Consider the following 27,794-nt stretch of genomic DNA (forward strand, 5'->3'; position numbering starts at 1 on the left):
AGAACACTGAACAGGTTGGCTGTCTTTTTTTCCAAATTATCACATATATTTTGAAAAATTTCGCTTAGTTGATGAGTAGTAGAATGGCCAGGCTGAAAACCACACTGGTATTTATAAATAAGCGAATTATCTAATTATGTAAATATTTTTCAACTAGTCTTTCAAATACTTTACCAATGGTGCATGATAATGAAATATATGTGTAGGTCTATAGTTTGAAGGATATTGTTTGTCACCTTTTATGAATATTGGAATAACTAATGCACGTTTCCATTGTGTTGAAAATGATCCAATCTCCAATAAGGCCCTACCCGTCTGATCACATATTATATCAAAGCTAGGCAGCTTGGGTGCGAAATATTTGCACGAGTTTTATCCCGGTTCCCTTGTACAAATTAAATGATACACGAAACATCTAGAAATAATCAGCAAATGAAAAAATATAACACAGTGATGTAAAGATGTATTTCTATCAAACATTTGAATAACCTTGGGTGATATGTAATAATACACACTGTAAAATGACCTTCTTCCGGTAATGAGGGCAATAATTAGGACGCAGGGAAAGGTTCACATGAGTGGAACAGATAATGGAACGTTACCATACTATTCTCTGCACTCGAGTATGTTTTAATCTTTGTGATAAATAAACACCCGAACAACTTACGGGGAGTGTTTTAAACTTCTGTTTGACGTTTTAAGCAATTTTAAGACACATCGACTACCCTGTTTTTTGAAAATTGAAATGTTTCCGAGAATCCCTAGAGTTTAGCGAGAAAACGAAACCAAAAATACTTAAGCTGGTCACATGACGTTTTACCGTGAAATCAAATATAAAAGGCACTAAGACAACCTTTACTGAACAACCTGTGGCGCAGCTTTTTACCGAGAATACTATATAGTGATATATATAAACATCTGATGTACCATGGTATACCCCGATACAAGAGTCGATAAGACCGACATGGAACTCTCCAAATCTATGACTCTAATCAACAATGAATGAAGGTAAGTTATTGTAGTTAATATGTATGATATAAAATGAAGTCCTATGCATAATTTGTGCCTTTTTTGTCGACAAGGATCTGATAATTAGTTACAGTGCATTTATATCAATATTAAAGCTGACAATGCAAGTTAAAATTATTAACATGATTTTTTTAAAAATAAGTATGCTCGTTTTTCCATGAATCGTTTATGAGACATTCCCCGGTTGAGGACAGCCATTTTTGTTTTACATTCCGACGACTCACCGACCCCTATATAAAGCGCGTGAATCGACACACGCGCGCTCATTCATGTACCTATACACCTAGCAGTCCACAGGTTATATCACCTACAAATAGGTAAACAAAACCCTCACCTGTAAAACTATATGGAACTATTTTTAGCAAGAAAACATGTCAACTCCTCTAAGTTGTCATTTAGATGTTTCTCAAAATAAAATAATCCGTCCACATATCTCCACGTATATCATCGTACCCGACGCACTCAACTGACCATATACACGTGACTACGTACCTGACCCGAACGAGCGACAACTATCAAGGACACACACGTGTCGTTGTCAACTGCATGTTTTTAACTTGCATTGTCAGCTTTAAGTCGCCAGACATTCTCGATACTCCATGGGTTCCGATCATATGTAATTATGTAATTATGTAAATTAACACCGTTTTAAGCTCAATGGCTTCTGGAGGCGTATCCTTGTATACAATAGTTGTCCAATCAAGTAACATTAAAAACATGTAGGAGTGAATTTAGAGGGCTCATTGTGCCAGTGCTTGTTCACAGGTCTCTACGTATTGTAAGTGATCGGAACCCCTGGAGTATCGAGGATGCCCGCTATAGTGTCAATATACATGACCATTTTATACGTTTTATGGGTCTAGATAAAAAATGGTAGAAATCATATTCTATATCATAAATATGTACACGTAAAGGACGGAAAGCTCCCGAGACAAAACTTCTACCCCACCTAGATTTATCGGCTAAAAACTTACATTTTGAGCAAGTCTTCACAAAAACGGTTATCATCATTGGAAATATCGATATCTTGCCATTAAAATCATCCTTCACAACTTTACATAGTGCTGTACCGTTTCAACAAAAATGACACAAAAATGTTCCCAATCGGGTCGTGGAAATTCATGGTGCCACTTTCTCATGCATTATGATATGCGAGACCTCCGCTTCAATCTCATTAGCTGACTGGAACGAAAGGTTGGTACATGTATGCTCGGGGCACCTCGTTTGTTTGATTGATTAATTAACGTCCTATTAACAGCTATGGTCATGTAAGGACGGCCTCCCATGTATGCGGTGTGTTGCGTGTATGTTGTGCGAGGTGCGTGTTTTGGGAGACTGCGGTAAATTCATGTTATGTCTTCTTGTATAGTGGAACTATTGCCCTTTTTATAGTGCTATATCACTGAAGCATGCCGCCGAAGAAACCAAGCAACACACCCCACCCGGTCACATTATACAGACAACGGGCGAACCAGTCGTCCCACTCCCCGTTTGCTGAACGCTAAGCAGGAGCAGAAACTACCACTTTTATAGACTTTGGTGTGTCTCGGCCAGGGGAAAGAACCCAGAGCCTTCCTCACAGCATCCTCGATACTCCAGGGCTTCCGATCACTTACGATCTCTACACCCCTGGACTATCTCATAGTGAAATTGAAGGCAGCTCAGCTGAAAACATTTGACCAATCACAGGCTAGCAAAGATTTCCTTTGAAGACTACAGAGAGAGCGACGCCTAACATCAAAGTCACACAGTCAACCACAGTGTACCATTATACGGCTCTTTTGATGTACATCAAATGACTAAGTTACCTGTTCTATTCTGTTGCCTCCAGTTTTACTATGAGATAGTCCAGGGGTGTAGAGATCGTAAGTGATCGGAAGCCCTGGAGTATCGAGGATGTCCTCACAGGGGCGAACGCTCAACGCAAGGCCAAAAGTGAGGCGGTGCCAAGGAAGGCATTAGGAAAGATAAAGTCAGTTAGACAGAAAAGATAAAATCCTAAATTTAGTCGCCTTTTACGATCATGCAATAGGGGCAGCAGGTACAATTCTAACGCCCTACCTACAGGGCTCCTCGTCATTTACCTTTAGCATTATCCACACACCAGAGACACCTGGTAAAAAAACATGCACAATCCATTATGAATTGTAACAATGGGCCATTGTTTTCATTATTAAATTGATATATTTCTTCGATACAAGCGTTGTTAAACATGTATGGTTTGTGACTTGTTGCATTTTTGGCATAGAAAAAGTATTTACAATGTTCTACATATTTTTCTCCGCCTCTCTAAGTTTTAAACTTTTGGTATTTGCCGACTTTTGTGAAGTTCATATTCGCAAAGCTATTTAACAATTAATTTATTTAAAATATTTAACTGTTCTGATCTATTCCGATCTGTACGGGTATTGACGTCGATATTGACTACATGATACGGCTCGGGAGGTTCGATTCCCATCTATACGGGTATTGCCGATGTCGGCTACAGTGTACGTGATGCAACTCGGTTTCCCACGTTATCCGAAAGTTTGAAACATGGCGTTGTTTCAAAACGTGTTATATTTCCCGCGACTTACCGCTATGTCAATAGTATATTGGTGGTTTCATGGATCTGAACCATCATATCATGAATTATAAGCATCGATATTCACAAATTATATGTATTATGAGAGTTTGTGATGGTAAAAAAATAAAGAAGAACAATTTTAAGGTACGAATTATTTTTTCCCATAACAACCAAAACGTTTTTAAAATATTCTTTATTCAAACTAAAAATAAGGTCGCGTGACACGTTCTTAAATGGTCACGACTGTTAAAGATGCTCCACCGCTGACAAATGGTATTTTTTCACTATTAAAAACAGGAACAGACGATTAAATATTTTTCTTCAGTTACAAAAGTTACTTACTTTACACCATTACCACCATTGAAAAGTTTGAGCTTCTAATTTTACTTCAAGTTAAAAATATGAAAAATAATTAATTGCATCCCGAAAAAAATCCGTGTCACTATATCCTATATGGAAGGAAGTACTGATTGCGCATGCCTCAAAGGCGAAATGGAGCATTCTATATTATTTTTTGTGTTAATTAGACATATATATACATGATCAAACAACAATTATTGTTCAACTAATGAATATCATTTATGCTTTGTCGGCGGTGGAGCATCTTTAAAGCCGCATAATCCGTATCTTTCAGGGTCCGTAAATCAACAAAAGAAAATTAGGGTACATATATTATAAAAAGTTATCAACTTTCCCCTAATTACACACCCAAAAAGTCTCGAGTTGAAAAGAAATTAATGATTAAAATGCATTTCCAAACCAAACGAAATGGCGTGCCCAGTCAAAAGTGTGTCGTTCATGTTAGCAGGAACTTCTACGGAAGAACTTGTTACTTATCATGAACAAGTGAATGTTTTGTTATGTGATGAAGTTAAAGAGTCCCCCAGAACAATATATATACATTATCGTCGTGTAAACAATACTTCCATTCGGTCATTTTGAGTGTTTACAATACGGCGATCGGTTGACTATGCTTTGCCTAATTTCCGGGGGCCACCGGAGGGATTTTTGTGGGAACGGTATTTAAACTTCGTATAAAATACGTGTTGCGATACCATACATCGTACTAGACAAGATAATAAATTGTACAAAAATGTACCAGATATATAAAAAATGGTATTGATAAATAATGAAATAGACAAGACACATCGTACTATATAGAGACGACTATAACTTGTTTTATAAAGGTCCAAATGAAATATAATAAAAAATCAAGTAAAATAAGCACGAAGAGCAAACTTGACATACATGTAATATGCATTTTTGTTCGATGTCATATGTGTATACATACATATCTATTAGTTAAAAATCACCATGTACCACCATAAACGAGTATAAAACTTAAAGTGTACACGGAATAGTTTGGTATATAAGGCTTTATAAATGCGTCATTGGATGAAATTTAGAGTGGCGAAAGTACGAGTTTCATAGCGAATACGGTATTAGAGATAATACGCCGTTTCTCTAGAACACACGTGAAGCCCCAAGCCATTGACCCGACCTGTGACGTCACGAGGATCTACTCGCATAAGTTAGAGTGACAGTTTTCTGTGACTGCCATCTAATATAAACTACCTGTTTGTAAATATCGATTTTGAAGACTCAAATACCTGTGTACATGTCCGATACATGTTTAATCTTATCCTCAATCAAAGATAGAGATTGGAATACGCTTGGAAATAGAGATTTATACCATACATATACTGTATATTGATGTACCTGTCGTAGATAAATGAACATCTCTGTGCGATTACTGCAGAATTATACACAATAAAATGTACATAATAATCCCTGTACCTTGTATATCCGCGGTGTTTGGAATCACATATACATGTACACGAATATTATACGTGTGTATCAAGGACGTATATATATATGTTCTTGATAATTTCATCCAAAACCCAACTCGGGTCGTCTAATGTCTAATGGTCAAACCCGCTTTACAAATTTCTGAATTTTTCATAAAATATGCCCATACGAATTAAGGTATGATTCTTAACCAAGGATTTATAAGTCCTTGTTCTAAACAGATTTTTTTCTTTTTTTTTCTTTTCTTCATATATGTAAATGCATCTACTAACTGCGTTATGTCTGAAATCGATTGTGTGACTTAATTACTGTACATTTGATACCATTGCTTAATTATCAGTATGTATATGTTTGTCATTTAATTCTACTGTGATTTGGCGGATTTAATTTTATATACCAAGTTTTGAGAACCGTCAAATTACAAATATTTATTATCTAGCAGACGTGATATTTTTCGATCAATTTTTTTTTTAACAAAATACATTCAGCTTTCATATAGAATCTTCTACAATGCATCCGACGACTTGCTGATATTTCGCTCAAGGTTATTCATTAGTGTCTTTACTTGGAAAAAAATCATGCACGGGTCAGGCGATAAAAAATGAGACTGAAGATGTCTATGCATATGTCTACTCCAAATTGTAGATACCAATTAAGTATCCAAATCAGAATATTTATATATGTTTCTGATATATACATGTAAAATTCTCGTAAGCCCATTTCAGGAATTCATATATGTCCACATTTGTGCTATTGTAGAAGAACAGGGAAAATACACATTCCTGTCGAGTGTCCCGACCAGGAATCGAACCCAGGTCTCCGGCGTGGAAATCTACGGCTCTACCGACTGAGCCAAATAAGCATGCTCCGTCAGCTGAGTGACAGATATCATATTTAACACTATGTACAAGTCACACCGACCCGCTCCTTTTACACTACTCCCCTGTTTTTCTTGAGGTTTCCTAAATCTCAACCCGAGACTCTTTAACCACCTACCATGTGTTATTTAGTTGGGCGCCAATGTAGAGGAACAGGGAAATACACATTCCTGTCGAGTGGCCCGACCAGGAATCGAACCCAGGTCTCCGGCGTGGAAATCTACGGCTCTACCGACTGAGCCAAAGAAGCATGCTCCGTCAGCTGAGTGAAAGAGACCGTATTTAAAACTATGTACAAGTCACACCGACCCGCTCGTTTTTACATTATAACCCCACTACCATATAACTCACTGCCGTTGTCCTCGTGACGTCACATCCGGCTATTCCCCAAATCAGCAGTCGATATACAGGTAAAAATCGGGCACTTCGGAGGGCGGTATCTCGGTACTGAAGCGGCCGATTTTGATGCGGTTTTCAACATTCTTGTCAGGAGATCAAACAGAATAACATATCAAAATATAATTTTCCGTTCCGTGTACACTTTAATACATGTTATTGTATGTATATTTCTGATATTTATGTTGGAAAATCTCTCTGTTCGTTAAAAACATGATGATGAATTTCTGGTGAAACTATAAACATTTGGTTATATGATTTTATGGATTACAGAAAATTAAAAAAAAAATTAAAAGAAAGTATGGGGTTGAGGTTGCAATAAGGCGGTATAATGTGTGTTAAAAGTTCTGAATGTCTAACATGCAATTGTGTATATATTTTCTGTGTAGATAATGAAGACAGCTCCCTTGGTTAAATTTGTGATGTACATGTACATGATAGCTTGCAAATGAACCATATAGCTACCATATAATATGATGTCCAGCCGTGCATTTTCCTCTGAATCAAATGAATCAGAGACATGTATAATGAAAGACCTAGGTGTTTCTTATACAATCATATTCATGCACAAATAGCACATTCATATACATTGTATAGTGTACATGTACACATATGATGCATTGAATTTTAAGTCAATAAAAAATGACTGGAGTTCAAAATAGCATCCAGTAGTAAATAAGCTGACCATAGCATGTGATTATCATGTCATCAGAGTAGTTGCAGTAAAATTCATTTCTAGTATGTATATAGTCTAACCTGGTGGAAAATCTAACTTTATTAGTTTATTCAAGCAATTCTAATTTCTTTAGTGTGATCTTGCTCCAAACACTAAGTGAAGTTGCTAAGAGCTTGTACATGTAGACTTTGATTGACCTGGACTAATTAGAAGTTATTGTCAGTCTATTCCTTTCTAATTCAATCAAAACTTTGCAACTTGAAATAGTCAATAATGAATAATGAAATTTAACAACATGCATCACAGGCTATTATCTCAACAGATATATGGATATTCTTATTTTATGTGCAATTTGTGTATTACACAACAACAAGACTTTTTTTTATTACACATAAGGATATCTTTATATTTATAGAGCCAAAATCTTGAGATTTGACACTGACTTTTGACCCAAATAACCTTTGATCTAACTCCAGTCTTGTTTGCTACTTATTTTCTGTATTTGAACATTTCTAAAATGAACACTACATAATTAAACAACTCAGACAAATGACATATATTATTTTAATTGGTTTATTGTTCATAAATTGGAATTACTTCCTTGTCCCACATAAATTATTCAAAAGTTATATACTACTAGGTATGTAAACATGCAATAATTATTATTATTCCTTTTTCCATTTGTGTGAAGAAGAAATAAATAATTTGAAAATATCTCGGTGATAATAGTAAAGAATTATGCTAGGTTTGTTCTGTCCTTCCTTCTTGAAAATAATTTCTGTCTGGTTCATAATAGGTACATTACAAACAGACTTTATTTTTTACTGTCAGTTTTGATCTCAGAGATACAAATAGTTGTTTTTCCTTTTTATTTTTGGGTGAGCTGCCATCACATCTTGCACTTCTGTCATCTGGTTGAAGGTCCCATACATTCTATAAAGAAGATATGGAGTAAATGTCAGTTATGTACATAGATAAATACTGTATACATGCATGTACATAATCTTTCAGTGTAAGCCTACATGTAAAACAAACTAGTTCCAATTGTTTTCTGTCAAACACAAATTTATAACAATTACACATCTTTTGAACACAAGTTTATCAAAATCAAACCTCACTAGATACTAAGTTAGGCATTTTCATGTGAAGAATAATGGTACTAATTAGTGCCAGAATTTATGTAGCCTAAATGTATTGGACATAATATATAATACATATTGTAAAAAGTCAATGACAATTCTTTACTTACACCACTTAGGATGTATTGGTGTTAATTTTATATAATTAAGACCAGCAGATAGGATAACGACTACGTGACTAAGTGACTGTAAGTCTAAAAATTACAATTTTACATATACGAGCACTGATGAAGTAAGTTTGAAAGTGGCTTCTTTAATACAGTAATATCAATAGCATACAGAAAAATGATATATATCACTGATATACATAAATTCACAAATAGATATCGGAAAAGATATCACACTCCTGATGCTGTAAGCCTCTAACAGTAGCTACATGTATATCGTACATTAATGTACATCTTTTAAGGAAACGCGTATAATACGACTCTATTAATGCTTCTGTTGTAATCCAAGATTAAATCTGTTATATGTTCCCCAATTTATCAACTCTTTTCCTGATTTCTAATCTCTATTTTACTATGGTACCAATTCCAAAAAGCGACCAAACACTTATAGAATATAACTGTTACCCTTTCGGGGCCCCACTCACCTTATAGAGACGAAGAGAAGTCAGTTTATGTGGTTTTGGTAGATCATTCACAAATCATAGTTGTTGTCATAGCTCGAATTCGTTTCCATATAATATTCTCAGCAATTCTCAACATTTCTTAGTTTAAATAATCTCCTTATTCACTTCCAATCAGCAGTTGAATGCAACTTATATTTCCGGACATGCGCAAATTAGCATTTCTAAGCTTTGGAGGCGTTAACTTTTGACTTTCTGTCGGACCGCGCATAAGTCTAAAATAAAATTTTGTATATTTATAACTTTCTAGACTTGTAATTTGGGGAAAGTTCATAATTTTTAGGGCTATTACACCATATATTGTCATTGTTTGAAAAAATATGGAAGATGTCCTTCCACCCAAGTAAGTGCAACGTTTTGTCTGTACACAGAGGGAAAACTCCAATCAAACATAATTACATTCTCCATGGACACACATTAGAACACGTAGATCAAGCCAAGTACCTGGGCATAATAATACAATCAAACCTTAAATGGGACTCACACATAAAAACATCACTGCAAATGCCAATTCCACACTGGGCTTCTTACGAAGAAACATCAAAATAGGTTCAAAATAAGCATCAGTTAAGTCCCAGGCATACAAATCACTAGTCCGTCCATCCCTAATAAGATCCCAGCACATATCATATCGTCCTGCTCCACTCCTGAACAATTCAAGTCTGCTCTCCTGTCAGTATATACCCAATATTAAAATAAACATATCATTATCTACTGACTTTACCGGAATCAACTCAAATTCCATATCTATCTCAGTCATGAAATTATCTTCAATTTGTTGAAGTTGGTCATTACCAACTAGAAGTAGAAGTAGAAGTTTGTTTTACGGACCCTGAAAGATACGGACCCTGAAAGATACGGATTATGCGGCTTTAATACAAAGAACAATACAAGCTGTAAATCGAACTAAGTGCATTGAATGTTATATATATATATCAATTTATGCTTAAAATTTCAACTCTTTCCAAACGAAGGAATGCTCTTTTTTAGCAAGAAATGTTTTATAAACTATTCAAATCTTAACAATTTATGATTGTTTAATACCTTCGAAGCGATATTTATTTCATATAATATCTAAAGCCGAATTCTCATGTATTGGTATATTTATCATGTTGCTTATAGATATCACGGTTATCAATACATGTACACGCATACATACAAATGACAAGAGACTTTGGACTAGAACCTGTATCTGTTGTTTGTAAATAAACCTGTATACTGTACATAATTTCACAAATCATACATGGATCATGGAAGTAACACCAACGCTATATTCCGGGTAACACGGGACCCTTTCAAACATTATGTCTGTGGGGTACGAATTACTTCCAATACGGGACAAGAAAGTAATCCTAACAATAACGATATGGCTGGGGCTTACTCCACAATTCTAGCAGTATACTCATTGATAAATAGCTCATAGTGCATACATATGTATGATACATGTACATTATGTGCATACATATGTATGATACATGTACATTATGTTTTAGTAACTACATGTATATGATATCACAGAGATACAAGTGCCGAAGGATGATAGTTTTGGGACTCATTCTCTATCCGGTAATTTAACTATACACTATATACATAAAACATTAAAGTCCCATTCATATTATGTTTTCGTAATGTATTTAATCGAATAAAATTATCAAATTTCGTCAAATGATAGAGTTAATATCCTTATGGCGATATTTCTTAATTAAAATGTTGAAGTTAATCGGGATTGTAGCAATGATGGGCGATTCCGTTGTTTTACATGTATACTCTGTTTACGTTGGTGCCACAGTACAGTAAGGAAATAAATAGAGATTGAACAGTGTTTTGATTGCGTTAAAGGTGGTATGAACGCAATGGGATACAGACATATTCAATGTAGCGCGTTAGCGCTACATGTAGAATATGTCTGTATCCCATTGCGTTCATACCACCTTTAACGCAATCAAAACACTGTTCAATCTATATATTTACATAAATAAATCTACCTTTACGTACAATTTAAAACGGTGATGGTTGCTAAGTTGGGTAACTACGGTAGTCAGGATGACCGAAGATATAGTTCCGATTGTTGAATGTTATAGCTGTAGTTTGGTTTGAAATACAACAATGACACTTTTCAATTATTTTCAACATATTTTTTTTTCAATTTGATAATATATATTAATAATGTCCATTTCGAATAAAAAATTGAGATAACCAAGGCGGAACGACTACCGGTTATGTAGCGTTGTCAGGGTAGTGATGCGGTCCGAAAGTGAAGCGAGCCGCCATATTTGATTTTCAAACGAGGAAAGTGACTGTGATAAAGCCTATTGATGGTATGACCGTTGAGCTGCTGAATGTTTGTCATGTATGTTCGGTCTAAGAACGCGATATACACTAAATTTTCGCAGTCATGACTTTTATTTTTTGTCGGAGGATAGACAAGTGTTTGCGTGTGTGTAGGCCTATTTGAATGCAAAGACGGGGCATTAAGCTGATGATACTGTTTCGGATAGCTACGTAGTTTTTTTCTGGAAACTGTATATGATCTGTTACTTTGTTCGCTTGAGCAGATATCACGACAATCATGTCTGATTTTAGGTGGATGAGTGACCGTACACCTGTACACGACGTATATGGTCCCGAACTTCATGAGGAAGCCCCCGTTGTAGCCCGAACAGCGATTCATTTGTAGTTATTACCGTACAATGCTTGAACACGTTTGTTTTGATGTCAAATACATATTATTGATTAATAAAACTTTTATGTTATTTTAAACCGTCAATTATGACGCAAATTCGAAGCGTGACTAAAGTATCCGAACCTGCACTGGTTGTTTCATACGTCATTGCGTTTAGCTATTTGAACGCAACTCCCCCCGTTGTTATATAGGGGCATATGTAAATTAGAGATATCAATATTATGTAAACAGTACAGTACTATATGCATTGTCATCTTTTTTCGTCGTTTTTATAAATGAGTCACTTTAAACATTAATTAAAATCTTACTTAAAATCTTTAAATCATTTAAAAACTATTATCAGAGATTAGTCAAATGAAAATAGTTAGGGTATCAATCATGGAAAGTCAATTACTTGGGAATGAGCAAGTATTAAGCGAACAAACAGTTTTGCACGAGACCATACAATACAGTAATATTTCACTTTTTGGTAGTTTTGGCGTACATACTGAAATATTGTGTTTTTATTTTGGAAAGAAGAACCAATTTTTATAAGGATGAACATGGTAAAACATTAAATAAATGTAAATATGTTCTACATTTACCCGTGGTGTCGCTGGGATTTACCTGGTGATCATCCGGGTACATGTACGTTCAGGCACAGAGGCTATTTTCAGACATACGCATTTACGTTCTATTCTATTCATTTATATTTTTAATATGCGTTTTAGTCGAAACTGTACATTTTTGAACAAAATTAAGTAAAGATTAATTTATAAGGATCATCGATGTTTAGTTTGAAGAGCATTCATAAAAACATATGGGACTTTAATACATATGTAGTTCTTTTGACAGTCACAAGTTATTTTTTTCAAAATCAGTTTAAAACGTAAAATCTCTTTCTAACCCGAAACTCTACGACATGCTACTTTATCCATTTAGTCAATTAATAGCGATATTCAATAACCTGAAGTTCCTTTTCCAGTATTTGATATGTTTTAGTTATCATCGTCGGAGCCATTGATTGCCCTACACTAGCTTTTTCGATTTTTTTTTTTATTTTGGAGACCGTAAATTAAACATAATACATACAAAGTTAAGAAATCGTTCAAGTTCCTTACGTAGTTATTTCTTCAGAGCAAATATTGTAACAGATCAAAAATGGCATTGCGGCTTCCTAGTTGAAGATCCATGTCTTTTTTAATTGTAATTCATATATTGACCAAAGAATCATTCTATTTCGACAGCTTAACTCATATATTCCACTCTCTGTCAATTTATTACTTTTTGGAGATATGAACATATGTACACAAGAAAACGAATTACTCTTCATGCACACTCAGCAATATATCAAAGATACTCATAGATTTTAACTTCGTCCTTCAATTATTATCAAATATTTTCATATCTGCTTTACTCCCAACATCTTACTGGTTTTGTATTTACACGCAAATTATATTTGTATAACCCTCCGATACTGACGACAAAAGAGAAACGAATTTTCAAAGGAAGCCTATACTCTACCTAGAGTGACCAGGAGAAAGTCTAACGAAGGAAAGGATAATATGAACATCGATAAGTTGAAAGTTATGAAAAGTGGTTTAGAACTTCTGTCGCCTTTATCGGATGGATAGATTTTAAAATGAAAGTATATTGGGAGGTGAAATTATTACCTCGAGGATCATACTGGCTATAAAAAGCTCTCTCCCTCCCCCATTTCTCTTTTTCTCTCTCTTCCCTCTTTCTCTCGCTCTGTCTGTGTCTAAAATACAACTTTATATTTATGTATATCTTATATTGTAAATGCCATCTTGTCTATGTCATTTGAATGTTTTATTTTTTTTGGAACGGATTTGTACAAGTTGTACAACTTGTGCCCGATCATTTGCAATTTTGCAATAAAATGTGTTTAAATCAAGCTTAGCTCGATTCTTAAACATATCTACCAGTGCCACAAACCGACACCAGAGGTCGTGTACCTACTAGGGTTTCAGGACGTTATACTCATTTTCTATGGTGACTTATTTCTAGGGAATGTATCTTCATAATTTAACATCATCTGTTAATTTGTCTTCATAGGTAACTAAATCCTGACAAGTTGGGACATTTCCAAATAAGGAATAATGTCCATGCCTCCGATATCATTTTGCGAGGGCTGTAACCGTAGTGAAGTGTGATCAAACTTACTTGTTATATGTTGTGCGTTTGTGCACAATAACAGGAAATTGTTATGCGCATGACTCGAGTTCAACCACCGAATTTCTTTCGTCGTTCCGCAACTGTACATTTTTGTAACTAGTCTTTCTTTGCGCATGCGTCATTTTTTTGAAAACATGACAGTGATTGGTTGTTGCTTATACCCATGTGTAATCTCAATAAATAGAACAGTATGGCCATATTCATTAGTCAGTGTTCGAACTAATTAATACACTATCCATACTTACAAATTATTAGACAGGACCCTATACAGTACTGTATGATAATTATGCAGCGCAATGTTCATACGGTTCTATTTTGGGATTATTTAAAATTATACACATAAATGTGGCATATTAAGTATAATCATTTTTTGCTTTCTTTTTGCAGACAACGGCCTTTGGTACACTGATTCAGCAGTTTCTATCAAAATGCAGCCGCTGTAGCCTTCAGACGTTAGCACCGATGGAGCCGTATACCCGTAAACGGCCTTTTCCGAATAGGCGAGATCAGCCACATCAGAACCCAAAACAACGTAAAAGGAACGAGCAGCACATGAGGGGATATGGCAAATGGGAGCACCAGCACCGGAAAATGGGTCATAGACGTGAAGGGAGAGGAAGAGGAAGGAGTCGTCAGTCTAGCGGAAGAGGTAGTAAATCGAGGGAACCTCGGGGACGGGGGTTGGCGAGAAAACGCGACAATGACTGGGTTAGTAATGACGTATTTTACTCCCGACCAACAGATGATGCCATAGCATACGGTATTGACAAAGACGAGATGAGACGAAAGTTAAACAAAATTGTACTTGTTGACAGGAACCGGAAGGAACTGGTCCAATTACTGTATAAGATATGTCAGTCTCCAAACAGGCATTGCGTTAGAAGTGTCTTCGAAGTATTGTTCAATGATAAGGTCTTCATATGGAACGATGTTAAAATGATGATTGATTCTATCCTTAACACAGAAACTATAAACACTGACAACGAAGAAGACGGGATTCAAATGGCTTTCGTAATTAAGTCATACCATTCGTTCCTCTGCGATACCAAAGGCGTTGACGAGGCCACACAAATGCTTTTAAACCGATTTGAGCAACATTTAAGCGAGTTAAAAACGCGTCACCCCGAAATTGCGAACGGCGCTGGAATAGCTAGATCTCCAATTGATTGCCTTCTCGATGTGATCATTGAACCTGGTATGGCAGCTCTATATGGGAAAGTCAGTTACGGAAAACGTTATGCTACAGACCCTTTTGAAAGCACACAATCCTTACTCAAGAGAACGTTTGATCTCTCTAAAGAGGATATCACTCGGCCACTTCTCCGTGGTTTGCGACGGTTGAGGGATTTTCTAATAACAAACAGAGATGTTGAAAAGTTTCGCGATGATGATATCCGTGTGTACCGAGATTCTCAGGTCATTAGCAGTTTCGCAAGTATTTCGGATGGGCTGGTATGGCAAGTACAGCTGGACATCAGTCAACCATTGGTCAGAAGCATCATGAACAGGGGAAGACGTCTTTTGAAATATGGAACATTGATTTGTATATCAAATGATTTTTTCAGCGAAGATATCGTGTATGGAACTGTTGTGGAAAATTGTCACGAAGATGACTTGATAAAGAATGGTATTGTGTCCATAGCATTTCAACAAAGTTTTCAACAACAGAAGACGGGCCGTACCCTTATACTAGTGGAAAGTAAAAGTAACAGTTTATCATATGCAGGGGCCCTTGCTACTCTTCAAATGAAGTTACAAGATAACGAGCAACTTCCCTTTGATCAACAGTTAGTATATCATCAGCCAAACTCCGCACCTCCACAGTACTTGGCACAATTTGACAATGAAGACACGGTTTCGTTTAAATGTTTGCTTCCAGAAACAGACGAAGACATCCACCTCAGAAGTGACGCTGCTGTCGTTGAAGATATTGTTGAACAAATGATTTCAAAAGTTTGTGCAGACCAGCTGGGACATAATGTTTTCAGGACAGAAAGCTGGCCTTCCCCTGCTGATCTAGGCATGGACACTTCACAATACCGAGCATTTACTGACGGAATAACTCAGAGATTGGCTCTGATTCAGGGACCCCCAGGTACGGGGAAAACGGTCATTGCTTTGAAGATGTTGGAACTCTTCCTAAATAACGACAGTGTCTGGAGCCATCAGGATATTGGGCCGATTATTCTACTCAGTTATACCAATCATGCGCTCGATCAGTTTCTGGAAGGAATAGTGCGCATGCCGAAAGTGAATGCAATGCCTGTTAAGGATATTGTTAGAGTCGGATCGCGATCCAAGGTAGAAAGTTTAGATAAGTTTAATATAATTCATCGTAGAAAGGAATGCAAAACAATGACGCGACTGCAAGCTCTTACAAACCTTCACGAAGAAGCGAAAACCCATAATATTCTTGGAAACAGTATAAGAATTTATCTTACGTCTCTAGTACATGAAGAGTGTTTGCGGAGAGTCGAAGTGATTCCAGAAACTTTATTTCAGTCGCTGAAGATGCGAAAGATCAAGTCATTACCAGCTGATGGAACCTACCTCTGTAACTGGCTGGGAATTTTCTCTGAAGATTTCCTACCTCGCCGTGGAACAAAAGATGAAAATTCAGAGTCATCGGAAGGGGATATTGACGAGGTAACACCAACTGAAATGCTAGGTTTAGGGTTTGAGAAGGAGGATTTCGAAGTGAAGACAATGACATCAAAGGATCATATGCAAATGGCTCAGCCCATAATAACAACTGAAACGAAAGAAGACTTGCACAAGGGGATCAGATATTGGTCAAATGTCAAAAAGGAAAAGAAGACGCCAATACTGCAAGAGGTGAAACGTCGTATATTGCATACTAGACCGATGCCACAGCAAGAGGAAAGTAAAATAAAAGATGTATGGAAACTATCTCATCAGGATCGATGGCGACTCTATGTTCTCTGGATTCGTAAAATTCTCAAAAAATTACAAGATGATATTGGTTCACCTCAAGAAATGTATCGTTGTGCTTTCGGAAGATACAAAGAATGCAGACAGTCAGAAGACATAGAAATATTAAAGAAAGCAAGAATCGTTGCAATGACGACAACCCGTGCTGCTAATGATCATGACATCCTTCGAAGTATCAATCCAAAGATCATGGTGATCGAGGAAGCCGCGGAGGTACCGGACCATCACGTGCTGGCCTGTTTGGTTCCTTCACTTCAGCACCTAGTGATGATTGGGGACCACCAACAGCTCAGACCAAGCTACAATGACTACAAGACCGCCATGCGATACGGATTGAATGTGTCCGTCTTTGAGCGTCTTGTCAAAGCTGGACTTCCATTTCAACAGTTACGGTTCCAGCACAGAATGAGACCTGAAATTGCGGATTTGTTGACTCCCGCCATATATCCTGAGTTACAAAACCACCCAAGTGTTCTAGGTATGGAAAACGTTCTGGGGGTGCTACACAATTTGTATTTTCTGAACCATAATGTAGAGGAACACGAAAGCTTACATCAGGATTTGAAAAGTCACAGAAATCAGCACGAAGTAGACTTCATTGCGCAGTATTATCGTTACTTACGTCTCCAAGGATACAGCAGCGAGGAGATCACTATTTTAACGACATACAAGGAGCAAGAGAGATATCTCCAATTAACCATCAGAACCTTAGAAAAAGATGATGAGATGCTAACACGTTCGAAAACTCAATATAACAGGCATTTTTCTGAGCTAGGCGATCTAGACACTTCATCCGTCAATCTTATGAAAGCAACTATTCCGACGGACGTTACGGAAACACAGAAACACATTGGAAAGGCCCGTATAACAACAGTTGACAATTTCCAAGGAGAAGAAAATAAAATCATCATTCTTTCACTAGTTAGATGCAATTCGAAAGGAACCATTGGCTTTTTGAAGGAATCAAATAGAATTTGCGTTGCTTTATCTCGAGCAAAAGCAGGCCTGTACGTTATTGGAAATTGTACAATGCTGCGAGAAAACAGCGGTCTTTGGAAGCAGATACTTGACAAAGCGGAAGCAAAAGGGTTGCTTGGAACATCGCTTTCTCTTTGCTGTAGGAACCATACCCAGATTAAGACTAACGTTTCCGATGCAAATGACTTTCAAAAGGTTCCTGGGGGAGGCTGTTTGTTGAAGTGTTCTGCAGAGCTCCCGTGCGGCCATCACTGTGACCGGATATGCCATATTGATGATCCTGATCATGTTCAGACGCAGTGTAATTCAAGATGTAAAAAGCGATGTTCTTTGGGTCATCAGTGTCAATCGAAGTGTTTCAGCTGCCGTGATGGATGTAAGCCATGTACGTTCAAAGTGTTAAAAACACTCCCACAATGTGGACACACTATTAGTGTGCCATGTGATGCAGACCCGTATACATTTCAATGCACTGAACCTTGTTCTAACATGATTGAATGTGGACATCAGTGTCAGAGACGGTGTGGCCAGCCTTGCAATACAGTTAACAACTGTAATGAACTCGTGAAGGTAACAGCCGTTTGTGAGCATACGATACAAACAGCTTGTCACGCTAAAATCAATCCTGTTTGTAATGTCAGATGTGAAACGTTACTTGATTGCGGTCACGTGTGTAAGGGAACTTGTCACTCATGTTTCGCTAGAAACGTCCATCAAAGATGTCGTGAAAAAAAACAATACAAACATGATTGTGGCCACTCTATTACCACAGATTGTTTAATGGCACATTGGGACAACATATTCGGAGGGACGATATTAAAATGCGAGAAGAAATGTACTTGGTGCTGTGAACATAAGCAATGCAAATCCTCCTGCACGGATCCTTGCGAAAGACAACCTTGTAATGTGCGGTGTACGGAAAAAATTCACTGTGGTCACGTTTGCGAACTGTTATTGTGTGATCATAACGGTAATCACTGGTGTCGGAAATGTTCGAGAGACACTGTGAATGGTGGATTAAGAAGACAACGACTGAACGTAAGAAACCCTCATCATATTAGGCTGCAGTTATGTGGGTGCATTTTTGAAACGGAGGCATTGGACAGACATTTGATGCAACTGCATGCGTCGTCTCTGCATGGACCACGTTGTCCAAATTGCGGCCAGGAGATCACAAACATGCGCTACTATAGCTACATTCGAAGATCAAAACTGAATCGTATCAATGAATGTGATTCCTCAGTTGAAGGACTGGACAAACTTTGGGAAGAAATAGGATTCCGTTGTCTTTCAAAAGACATTTTAACTGATATGCTAAGGAGGCAAAGATCTAGACCCAGTTCTTATAGAGGGAAATCATTCTTAGATTGGCTTGCAACACTTATAGAGATCATGAGTACATTTGTTGAGGGTAACGAATCGGTCGGGAGGCGAAATGCTGTTACGCTCGATCGGTTGCTTGAAAGGTTAAAAAAACCTGGCATTGCTTCATTTCAGGAATGCCGACAACTTGCAAACTTTATTTCAAAGCTGGCGGCGTCACTAGGTTTTGACTTTTCGACAATTAATTCAGTCCAAATGCCTGGGAATCTGCATGAATGTGAAAATGATTCCAGTAGTAGCCTTGAAAGTCAAACAGAAAATAACCAAAGTCCTGTCAATGACGATGATTTTGAAATTGGTGACGCCGACCAACGTGTTATCGTTCTTCGGCCTACAGTATTCAACCGGCTTGGCCCCCAAGTTAATCAGTAGATCATCTGACATAAAGGGTTATGTTGACCTATAGTCATCATGCTTCGTCCGTCGTGGTGCGCCGTTTGTAAACTTTTTATTTTTCTCAGTAACCGAAAAGTCCAGGGTCTTGTATAGCATGCTGGGATGGAGAACTACCAAGGTTGTTGAAATGAATGACTTTCATAATTACTCAAGTTCACAGGGGTCACACAGGCTTAAATCTTTAAGTCACTTCTTGTGAATAACTAAAAACCTTATATTGAAGGGCTACCAAATGTGTTCTAATGAATGACATCGACTGCCATTCAAGGTCACGGGTTAAATAGGCTAAATATTTAAACAACATTAATAACGAAAAGGCCTAGACACCTGATATTGAGGCTGTGACATGCTGTGACAATTGGCTACCAATCGTGTTCAAATGAACTACTTTGACCGTCATTCAAGGTCACAGGGGTCAAATAGGGTGAAATTTTTAAATGACTTATTGTGAATAACTAAGAGGCCTAGATATTGCGCATGCGAATTTCTGGAATAAAGGGCTACCAAATTTGAATTACCTTGACCTTTATTTAAGGTCACATGGGTTATATAGGCTAAAATCTGTAATCGACTTGTGTATACCTAAGAGGTCTAGAGACCTGATCTTGGACTTGTGGGAGGTTGGCATAAAAGGCTAACGTGTATAGTAAAATTAATTATATGTAACTTGACCTTCATTCAAGGTCAAATTCATCAAAAATATATATAAAAAAACTCAACTTCTTCTATTAAAGTTTTCTTTGTATTGCCTTAATTGTTTGCCACTACTGAATTCTTTGAGATGTTGTAGTGTACCAATAGTAAGATGACCGCTAAGGCCCAGGGGCCTCTTGTTGACAACATTTCTACATAAGGATACACGAACTTCGGGAATCATCCGTGGAGAAGATTACTCTTGGATAAAGGTAAAATGTAATTTGTATTTATATTAATAGTGTTTATTATGCAACTCCCGCCATACAAACCGATTACTTCTGCTTATCCGCCAATGCCATTCATATGGTTTTATTCCACATTTACGGAAACATTTTCCAACTTGACCACGATTTTTACTTTCCGGTGATTGAAACTCCATTCAGAACCGCAATCATGTGACAAAGCAGCGTCTCGTATCAAGTAAAATCAAGTAAATTACAGTCAATTTGCTTTTGTTTTTTTAATATCATCTGTAAGCCAGTGGTTGCAAGATAAACACAATACACGGTTAGTATCTTACAATGTAAATTTGGCGCGAAAAGAAAAGTCGGCTTGCCTTGTCAACACCAAAATAAACCTTGTTATGTATACTGCACTAACCATATATTCGTATGTATTCATATATTTCCTCTGAGAAGCTAGATACTGAAGACATGATATAAGATTAGTATCAAATACAATTCGCAAAATAAGAAATATACATACAGACATACAGGGTTTTGCCCGGAGGGGGTGTTTTACATGTAATATACTACGCATCTTGTTGAGTTTTTTTTTTTTTTTTTTTTTTTTTAGGATTGACGTGTAATTAACAGTCGCAGTGTGACAATAGATATTTTAGGAGGTTGCTGAATATCCATATATCCATGTGAAAGTGGACTTTTGTCGAAGACACCAAATAAAGCCCAGCACACCCGCTCACATTATACTGCCAACGTCGCGATTGTACCACATACAGTATGGTCATTGTAAATGTATTCATAGGGTAAGATTTTCTAACATTAACCAAATTCATTTATATGTGTTGAAAATATAGATTTTTTTGGACGCAATGCATTTACTAGTAGAATAGGGTTATATCGGAATATATTTTGAAATGACTGATAAAGGAGTTCTGAGTATAGATAAGTTTAATACTCGTTATTTAAATACAAAACGCTTCAAAGAAGCAGAAATATACTCGAAGTATGTTATCGAAATAATAGTCAATCCAATAGATTTATCATAACGATTACTGACTTGTTTTAATAAAATAAGTATCAAATAATGAATGGAGAATAGATCATTATTTATACGAAAAGGGACATTTACGCTAATTATGCAGAGGCCCTTTAATTAACCGCAAATGTTTTTTCTAAGCGTAATTTTTGAAACATTAATCCATTAGGTACCACTTGGATCCAATATAGCGGGCACTTATGTATATCATTTGTCATTGAAATTCAAGGTATATCATGTATACTGAAATTCGGTTTATAATGTATGTCAATGCATTTTGAAACTAATTATTGTATTGCTTTTATGTCCGTAATTCGCAAAATTAATCCATAAATTCGAAAAATAATTAAATTTTGAATTCGAAGCGTATCTCTTACACGAATGCCTCCATATCGTCGTATCAGTTCAGTAAAACTGACTCGAATCCGCAAAAGGAACACACATGGTCAATGTTAATATCACATATAATTCATCCTGTGATGAAAAAAGAAATATTTCATTTTTGAAATTTAAAAGTGTGTATAACAAAAAAACCTGAATGTTAACATGAATAATACATACCATCCTCGATACTCCAGGGGTTACTTAAATGACATTTTATAAACTCTTGTATTATCTTTAACGCTGGAGAGAACAAAAGATTATTTGATGTGCATAAAAGGAAATGTATAACGGTATACTTGGTTGATTGTGTTGGGCGTCGCTCCCTCTGTCATTTTCAAAGGATGTGCCTTCAACCCTGTAATTGATCAGAGTTTTTTCTCATGAACTGCCTCAAGTTTTACTATGAAATAGTTCAGGGATGAACATAACGTCAGTGATGAGAACTCCTGGATTATCGAGGATGAGATTTTGAGTTCAGTTATTTAGATGTGATGAAACTTCGGTTATCTAACAGACTGTAAGTCCCAATATTAAATATTAACACCAAATTACTTTCGTATTTGACTTCCAGTGAATGTATAGCACTGGCCACCAGTTTCTAGAATATTGAATACATCACTTAAATTTGGCTTGATTATTTTTGTCTCTTCTACATGCATGTCTGATCCTAAGTTGCAGACTAGGAGGAGATAATCTAGTAAAGAACTTTGCTGAAAAGGTCTTAAGAGTGTGGTGGCCAGGCTGAGTGCCAGCAGTTTTACTTATGCCTATAATGTGGTTGCAATAATAGATTGTCACGATAAGTATTGGTCGGTGTTTTACGGGTACTTCGGTTTCCCTCAATCTTTTCAACTTGACACGCCCTAAAATGCCCCTTGTTGTAGAAAGAAAACAAAAATAAAACCAATTTACGTATATCGTGTGTCAATCAGAGAAACGGTATTCCGTAGTTACTGCTGTTAAAATGCAAACTACTCGAAGCAAAAATTTAAAAAAAAATTAAAATCAATAAAAACGTAAGGAAATCCGTGTTTCAAGTGGTGAAAATTAGTTTAATTGCTAGAAGTTTTGGCTTTGTTTTCAGATCCCAAATGTTCAATGTTTTATATGTACATTAATGTACATGTATCGAAAGATGAATAAAATATACTTTTTAAACACCCGGTAAATATGACGGCGGCAGGAAACAGACGGTTATTGTAATGGCAATTTGATTAATTCTAATTTTAATTAAATTGTAATAAATATGAGGATAGGTGTAGTAATAATGGCAAACTAACGTCTTTTGTGACACTACAAACTATTCAAACTAATTTATATTATCATTTTAATAAGCATTTCGGATAAGGTATACATCTTGAATGTACCAGTTTCCGGTATTACCTATTATAATCTGTTTTGTTTGGATCGGGTATAACTCTACCTGTTACTGTGATTAGGTATAGCCCACTTATTTGTGTGGATCTGTATTCCTATATCTGTAATTGTGATGAGTATAGCCCACTCTTTGTTTGGATCGGGTATAACTCTATCTGTTATTGTGATTAGGTATAGCCCACTTATTTGTTTGGATCTGGTATTACTCTGCCTGTTACTGTGATTAGGTATAGCCCACTTATTTGTGTGGAACTTGTAATCCTCTATCTGTAATTATGATGAGGTATAGCCCACTCATTTGTTTGGATCGGGTATAACTCTATCTGTTATTGTGATTAGGTATAGCCCACTTATTTGTTTGGATCTGGTATTGCTCTACATGTTATTGTGATGAGGTATAGCCCACTTTTGTGTGATCTGTATCTATCTGTTTGTGATGTATTAGCCATTGTTGATGGTTTACTCTATTGTTATGTGATTAGGTATAGCCCACTTATTTGTTTGGATCTTGTATTACTCTATCTGTTATTGTGATGAGGTATAGCCCACTTATTTGTTTGGATCTTGTATTACTCTATCTGTTATTGTGATGAGGTATAGCCCACTTATTTGTTTGGATCTTGTATTACTCTACCTGTTACTGTGATTAGGTATAGCCCACTTATTTGTTTGGATCTTGTATTTCTCTATCTGTTATTGTGATTAGGAATAGCTCACTCATTTGTTTGGATCTGGTATTACTCTACCTGTTATTCTGATGACGTATAGCCCACGTATTTGTGTTGATCTTTTATTCCTCTATCTGTATTGTGATGAGGTATAGCCCACTCATTTGTTTGGATCTGGTATTACTCTAACTGTTATTGTGATGAGTATAGCCCACTCATTTGTTTGGATCGGGTATAACTCTATCTGTTATTGTGATGAGGTATAGCCAAATCATTTGTTTGGATCTGGTATTTCTTTGCCTGTTATTGTGATGAGTATAGCCCACTCATTTGTTTGGATCGGGTATAACTCTATCTGTTATTGTGATGAGGGTATAAGCCCACTCATTTGTTTAGATCTGGTATTTCTTTACCTGTTATTGTGATGAGGTATAGCCCACTCATTTGTTTGGATCTGGTATTACTCTACATGTTATTGTGATAAGGTATAGCCCACGTATTTATGTGGATCTTTTATTCCTCTATCTGTTATTGTGATGAGGTATAGCCCACTCATTTGTTTGGATCTGGTATTTCTTTACCTATTATTGTGATGAGGTATAGCCCACTCATTTGTTTGGATCTTGTATTCCTCTACCTGTTATTGTGATGAGGTATAGCCCACTTATTTGTTAAGATCTGGTATTTCTCTACCTGTTATTGTGATGAGGTATAGCCCATTTATTTGTTTGGATCTGGTATCACTCTACCCGTTATTGCGATGAGGTATAGCCACTTTATTTGTTTGGATCAGGTATTACTCTACCTGTTACTGTGATTAGGTATAGCCCACTTATTTGTGTTGATCTTGTATTCCTCTATCTGTTATTGTGATGAGGTATAGCCCACTCATTTGTTTGGATCGGATACAACTCTATCTGTTATTGTGATTAGGTATATCCCACTTATTTGTTTGGATCTGGTATTGCTCTACATGTTATTGTGATGAGGTATAGCCCTCTTATTTGTTTGGATCTTGTATCACTCTACCTGTTATTGTGATGAGGTATAGCCCACTTATTTGTTTGGATCTGGTATTACTCTATTTGTTATTGTGATTAGGTATAGCCAACTTATTTGTGTGGATCTTGTATTTCTCTATCTGTTATTGTGATGAGGTATAGCCCACTTATTTGTTTGGACTGGTATTACTCTATTTATTATTGTGATTAAGTATAGCCCACTTATTGTTTGGATCTAGTATTACTCTACCTGTTATTGTGATGAGGTAAAGCTTCACTTATTTGTTTGGATCTGGTATCACTCTACCTGTTATTGTGATGAGGTATAGCCCACTCATTTGTTTGGATCTGGTATTTCTTTACCTATTATTGTGATGAGGTATAGCCCACTTATTTGTTAAGATCTGGTATTTCTCTACCCGTTATTGTGATGAGGTATAGCCACTTTATTTGTTTGGATCAGGTATTACTCTATTTGTTATTGTGATGAGATATAGCCCACTTATTTGTTTGGTTCTAGTATTACTCTATCTGTTTATTCTGATGAGGTATAGCCCACTTATTTGTGTGGATCTGGTATTACTCTACCTGTTACTGTGATTAGGTATAGCCCACTTATTTCTGTTGATCTTGTATTCCTCTATCTGTTATTGTGATGAGGTATAGCCCATCTTATTTGTTTGGATCTGGTATCACTCTACCTGTTATTGTGATGAGGTATAGCCCACTTATTTGTTTGGATCTGGTATTACTCTATTTGTTATTGTGATTAGGTATAGCCCACTTATTTGTTTGGATCTAGTATTACTCTACCTGTTATTGTGATGAGGTATAGCCCACTTATTTGTTTGGATCTGGTATTACTCTACCTGTTATTGTGATGAGGTATAGCCCACTTATTTGTTTGGATCTGGTATTACTCTATTTGTTATTGTGATTAAGTATAGCCCACTTATTTGTTTGGATCTAGTATTACTCTACCTGTTATTGTGATGAGGTATAGCCCACTTATTTGTTTGGATCTGGTATTACTCTATCTGTTATTGTGATGAGGTATAGCCCACTTATTTGTTTGGATCTGGTATTACTCTACCTGTTATTGTGATGAGGTATAGATCTCTTCTTTGTTTGGATCTGGTATTACTCTACCTGTTATTGTGATGAGGTATAGCCATCTTATTTGTTTGGATCTGGTATCACTCTACCTGTTATTGTGATGAGATATAGCCCACTTATTTGTTTGGATCTGGTATTACTCTATTTATTATTGTGATTAAGTATAGCCCACTTATTTGTTTGGATCTGGTATTACTCTACCTGTTATTGTGATGAGGTATAGCCCACTTATTTGTTTGAATCTGGTATTACTCTAACTGTTATTGTGATGAGGTATAGCCCACTTATTTGTTTGGATCTGGTATTACTCGACCTGTTATTGTGATGAGGTATAGCCCACTTATTTGTTTGGATCTGGTATTACTCTAACTGTTATTGTGATGAGGTATAGATCTCTTCTTTGTTTGGATCTGGTATTACTCTACCTGTTATTGTGATGAGGTATAGCCATCTTATTTGTTTGGATCTGGTATCACTCTACCTGTTATTGTGATGAGATATAGCCCACTTATTTGTTTGGATCTGGTATTACTCTATTTATTATTGTGATTAAGTGTAGCCCACTTATTTGTTTGGATCTAGTATTACTCTACCTGTTATTGTGATGAGGTATAGCCCACTTATTTGTGTGAATCTGGTATTACTCGAACTGTTATTGTGATGAGGTATAGCCCACTTATTTGTTTGGATCTGGTATTACTCGAATTGTTATTGTGATGAGGTGTAGCCCACTTATTTGTTTGGATCTGGTATTACTGAATTTGTTATTGTGATGAGGTAATGTATAGTCCACTTATTTTTTTGAATCTGGTATTACTCTAACTGTTATTGTGATGAGGTATAGATCTCTTCTTTGTTTGGATCTGGTATTACTCTACCTGTTATTGTGATGAGGTATAGCCATCTTATTTGTTTGGATCTAGTATTACTCTATCTGTTATTGTGATGAGGTATAGCCATCTTATTTGTTTGGATCTGGTATCACTCTACCTGTTATTGTGATGAGATATAGCCCACTTATTTGTTTGGATCTGGTATTACTCTATTTATTATTGTGATTAAGTATAGCCCACTTATTTGTTTGGATCTGTATTACTCGAACTGTTATTGTGATGAGGTATAGCCCACTTATTTGTTTGGATCTGGTATTACTCGAATTGTTATTGTGAATATGCCCACTTATTTTTTATTGTGATGAGGTATAGCCCACTTATTTTTTTGATCTGGTATTACTGAACTGTTATTGTGATGAGGTATAGACTTTGTTTGGATCTGGTATTACTCTACCTGTTATTGTGATGAGGTATAGATCTCTTATTTGTTTGGATCTGGTATTACTCTATCTATTATTGTGATGAGGTATAGCCATCTTATTTGTTTGGATCTGGTATTACTCTATCTATTATTGTGATTAGGTATAGCCCACTTATTTGTTTGGATCTGGTATTACTCTATCTATTATTGTGATTAGGTATAGCCCACTTATTTGTTTGGATCTGGTATTACTCTATCTATTATTGTGATTAGGTATAGCCCACTTATTTGTTTGGATCTGGTATTACTCTACCTGTTATTCTGATGACGTATAGCCCATTTATTTGTTTGATGTATGTTGTATGAGTATCTATCTATAGAATGTTACA

General features: G+C 36.3%; 1 protein-coding gene across 2 annotated transcripts; it reads left to right on the forward strand.

Moving 5' to 3' along the window:
- Positions 1 to 841: 841 nt before the first annotated feature.
- On the forward strand, positions 842 to 27,307 carry LOC138317169 (NFX1-type zinc finger-containing protein 1-like). Of its 2 annotated transcripts, XM_069258734.1 has the most exons (5): positions 842 to 1,008; positions 14,370 to 20,596; positions 21,183 to 23,428; positions 23,594 to 23,761; positions 23,905 to 27,307. In XM_069258734.1, the coding sequence occupies exons 1-2, from the start codon at positions 1,003 to 1,005 to the stop codon at positions 19,665 to 19,667; spliced, it is 5,304 nt and encodes a 1,767-aa protein (XP_069114835.1). In that variant the 5' UTR covers positions 842 to 1,002; the 3' UTR covers positions 19,668 to 20,596; positions 21,183 to 23,428; positions 23,594 to 23,761; positions 23,905 to 27,307. The 2 variants fall into 2 exon arrangements, with proteins under 2 accessions (XP_069114835.1, XP_069114828.1); XM_069258727.1 differs by having other exon boundaries at positions 21,183 to 23,761.
- Positions 27,308 to 27,794: the final 487 nt, after the last annotated feature.

This window comes from Argopecten irradians, chromosome 1 (genome assembly GCF_041381155.1).
Source record: "Argopecten irradians isolate NY chromosome 1, Ai_NY, whole genome shotgun sequence".
Classification (NCBI taxonomy): domain Eukaryota; kingdom Metazoa; phylum Mollusca; class Bivalvia; order Pectinida; family Pectinidae; genus Argopecten; species Argopecten irradians.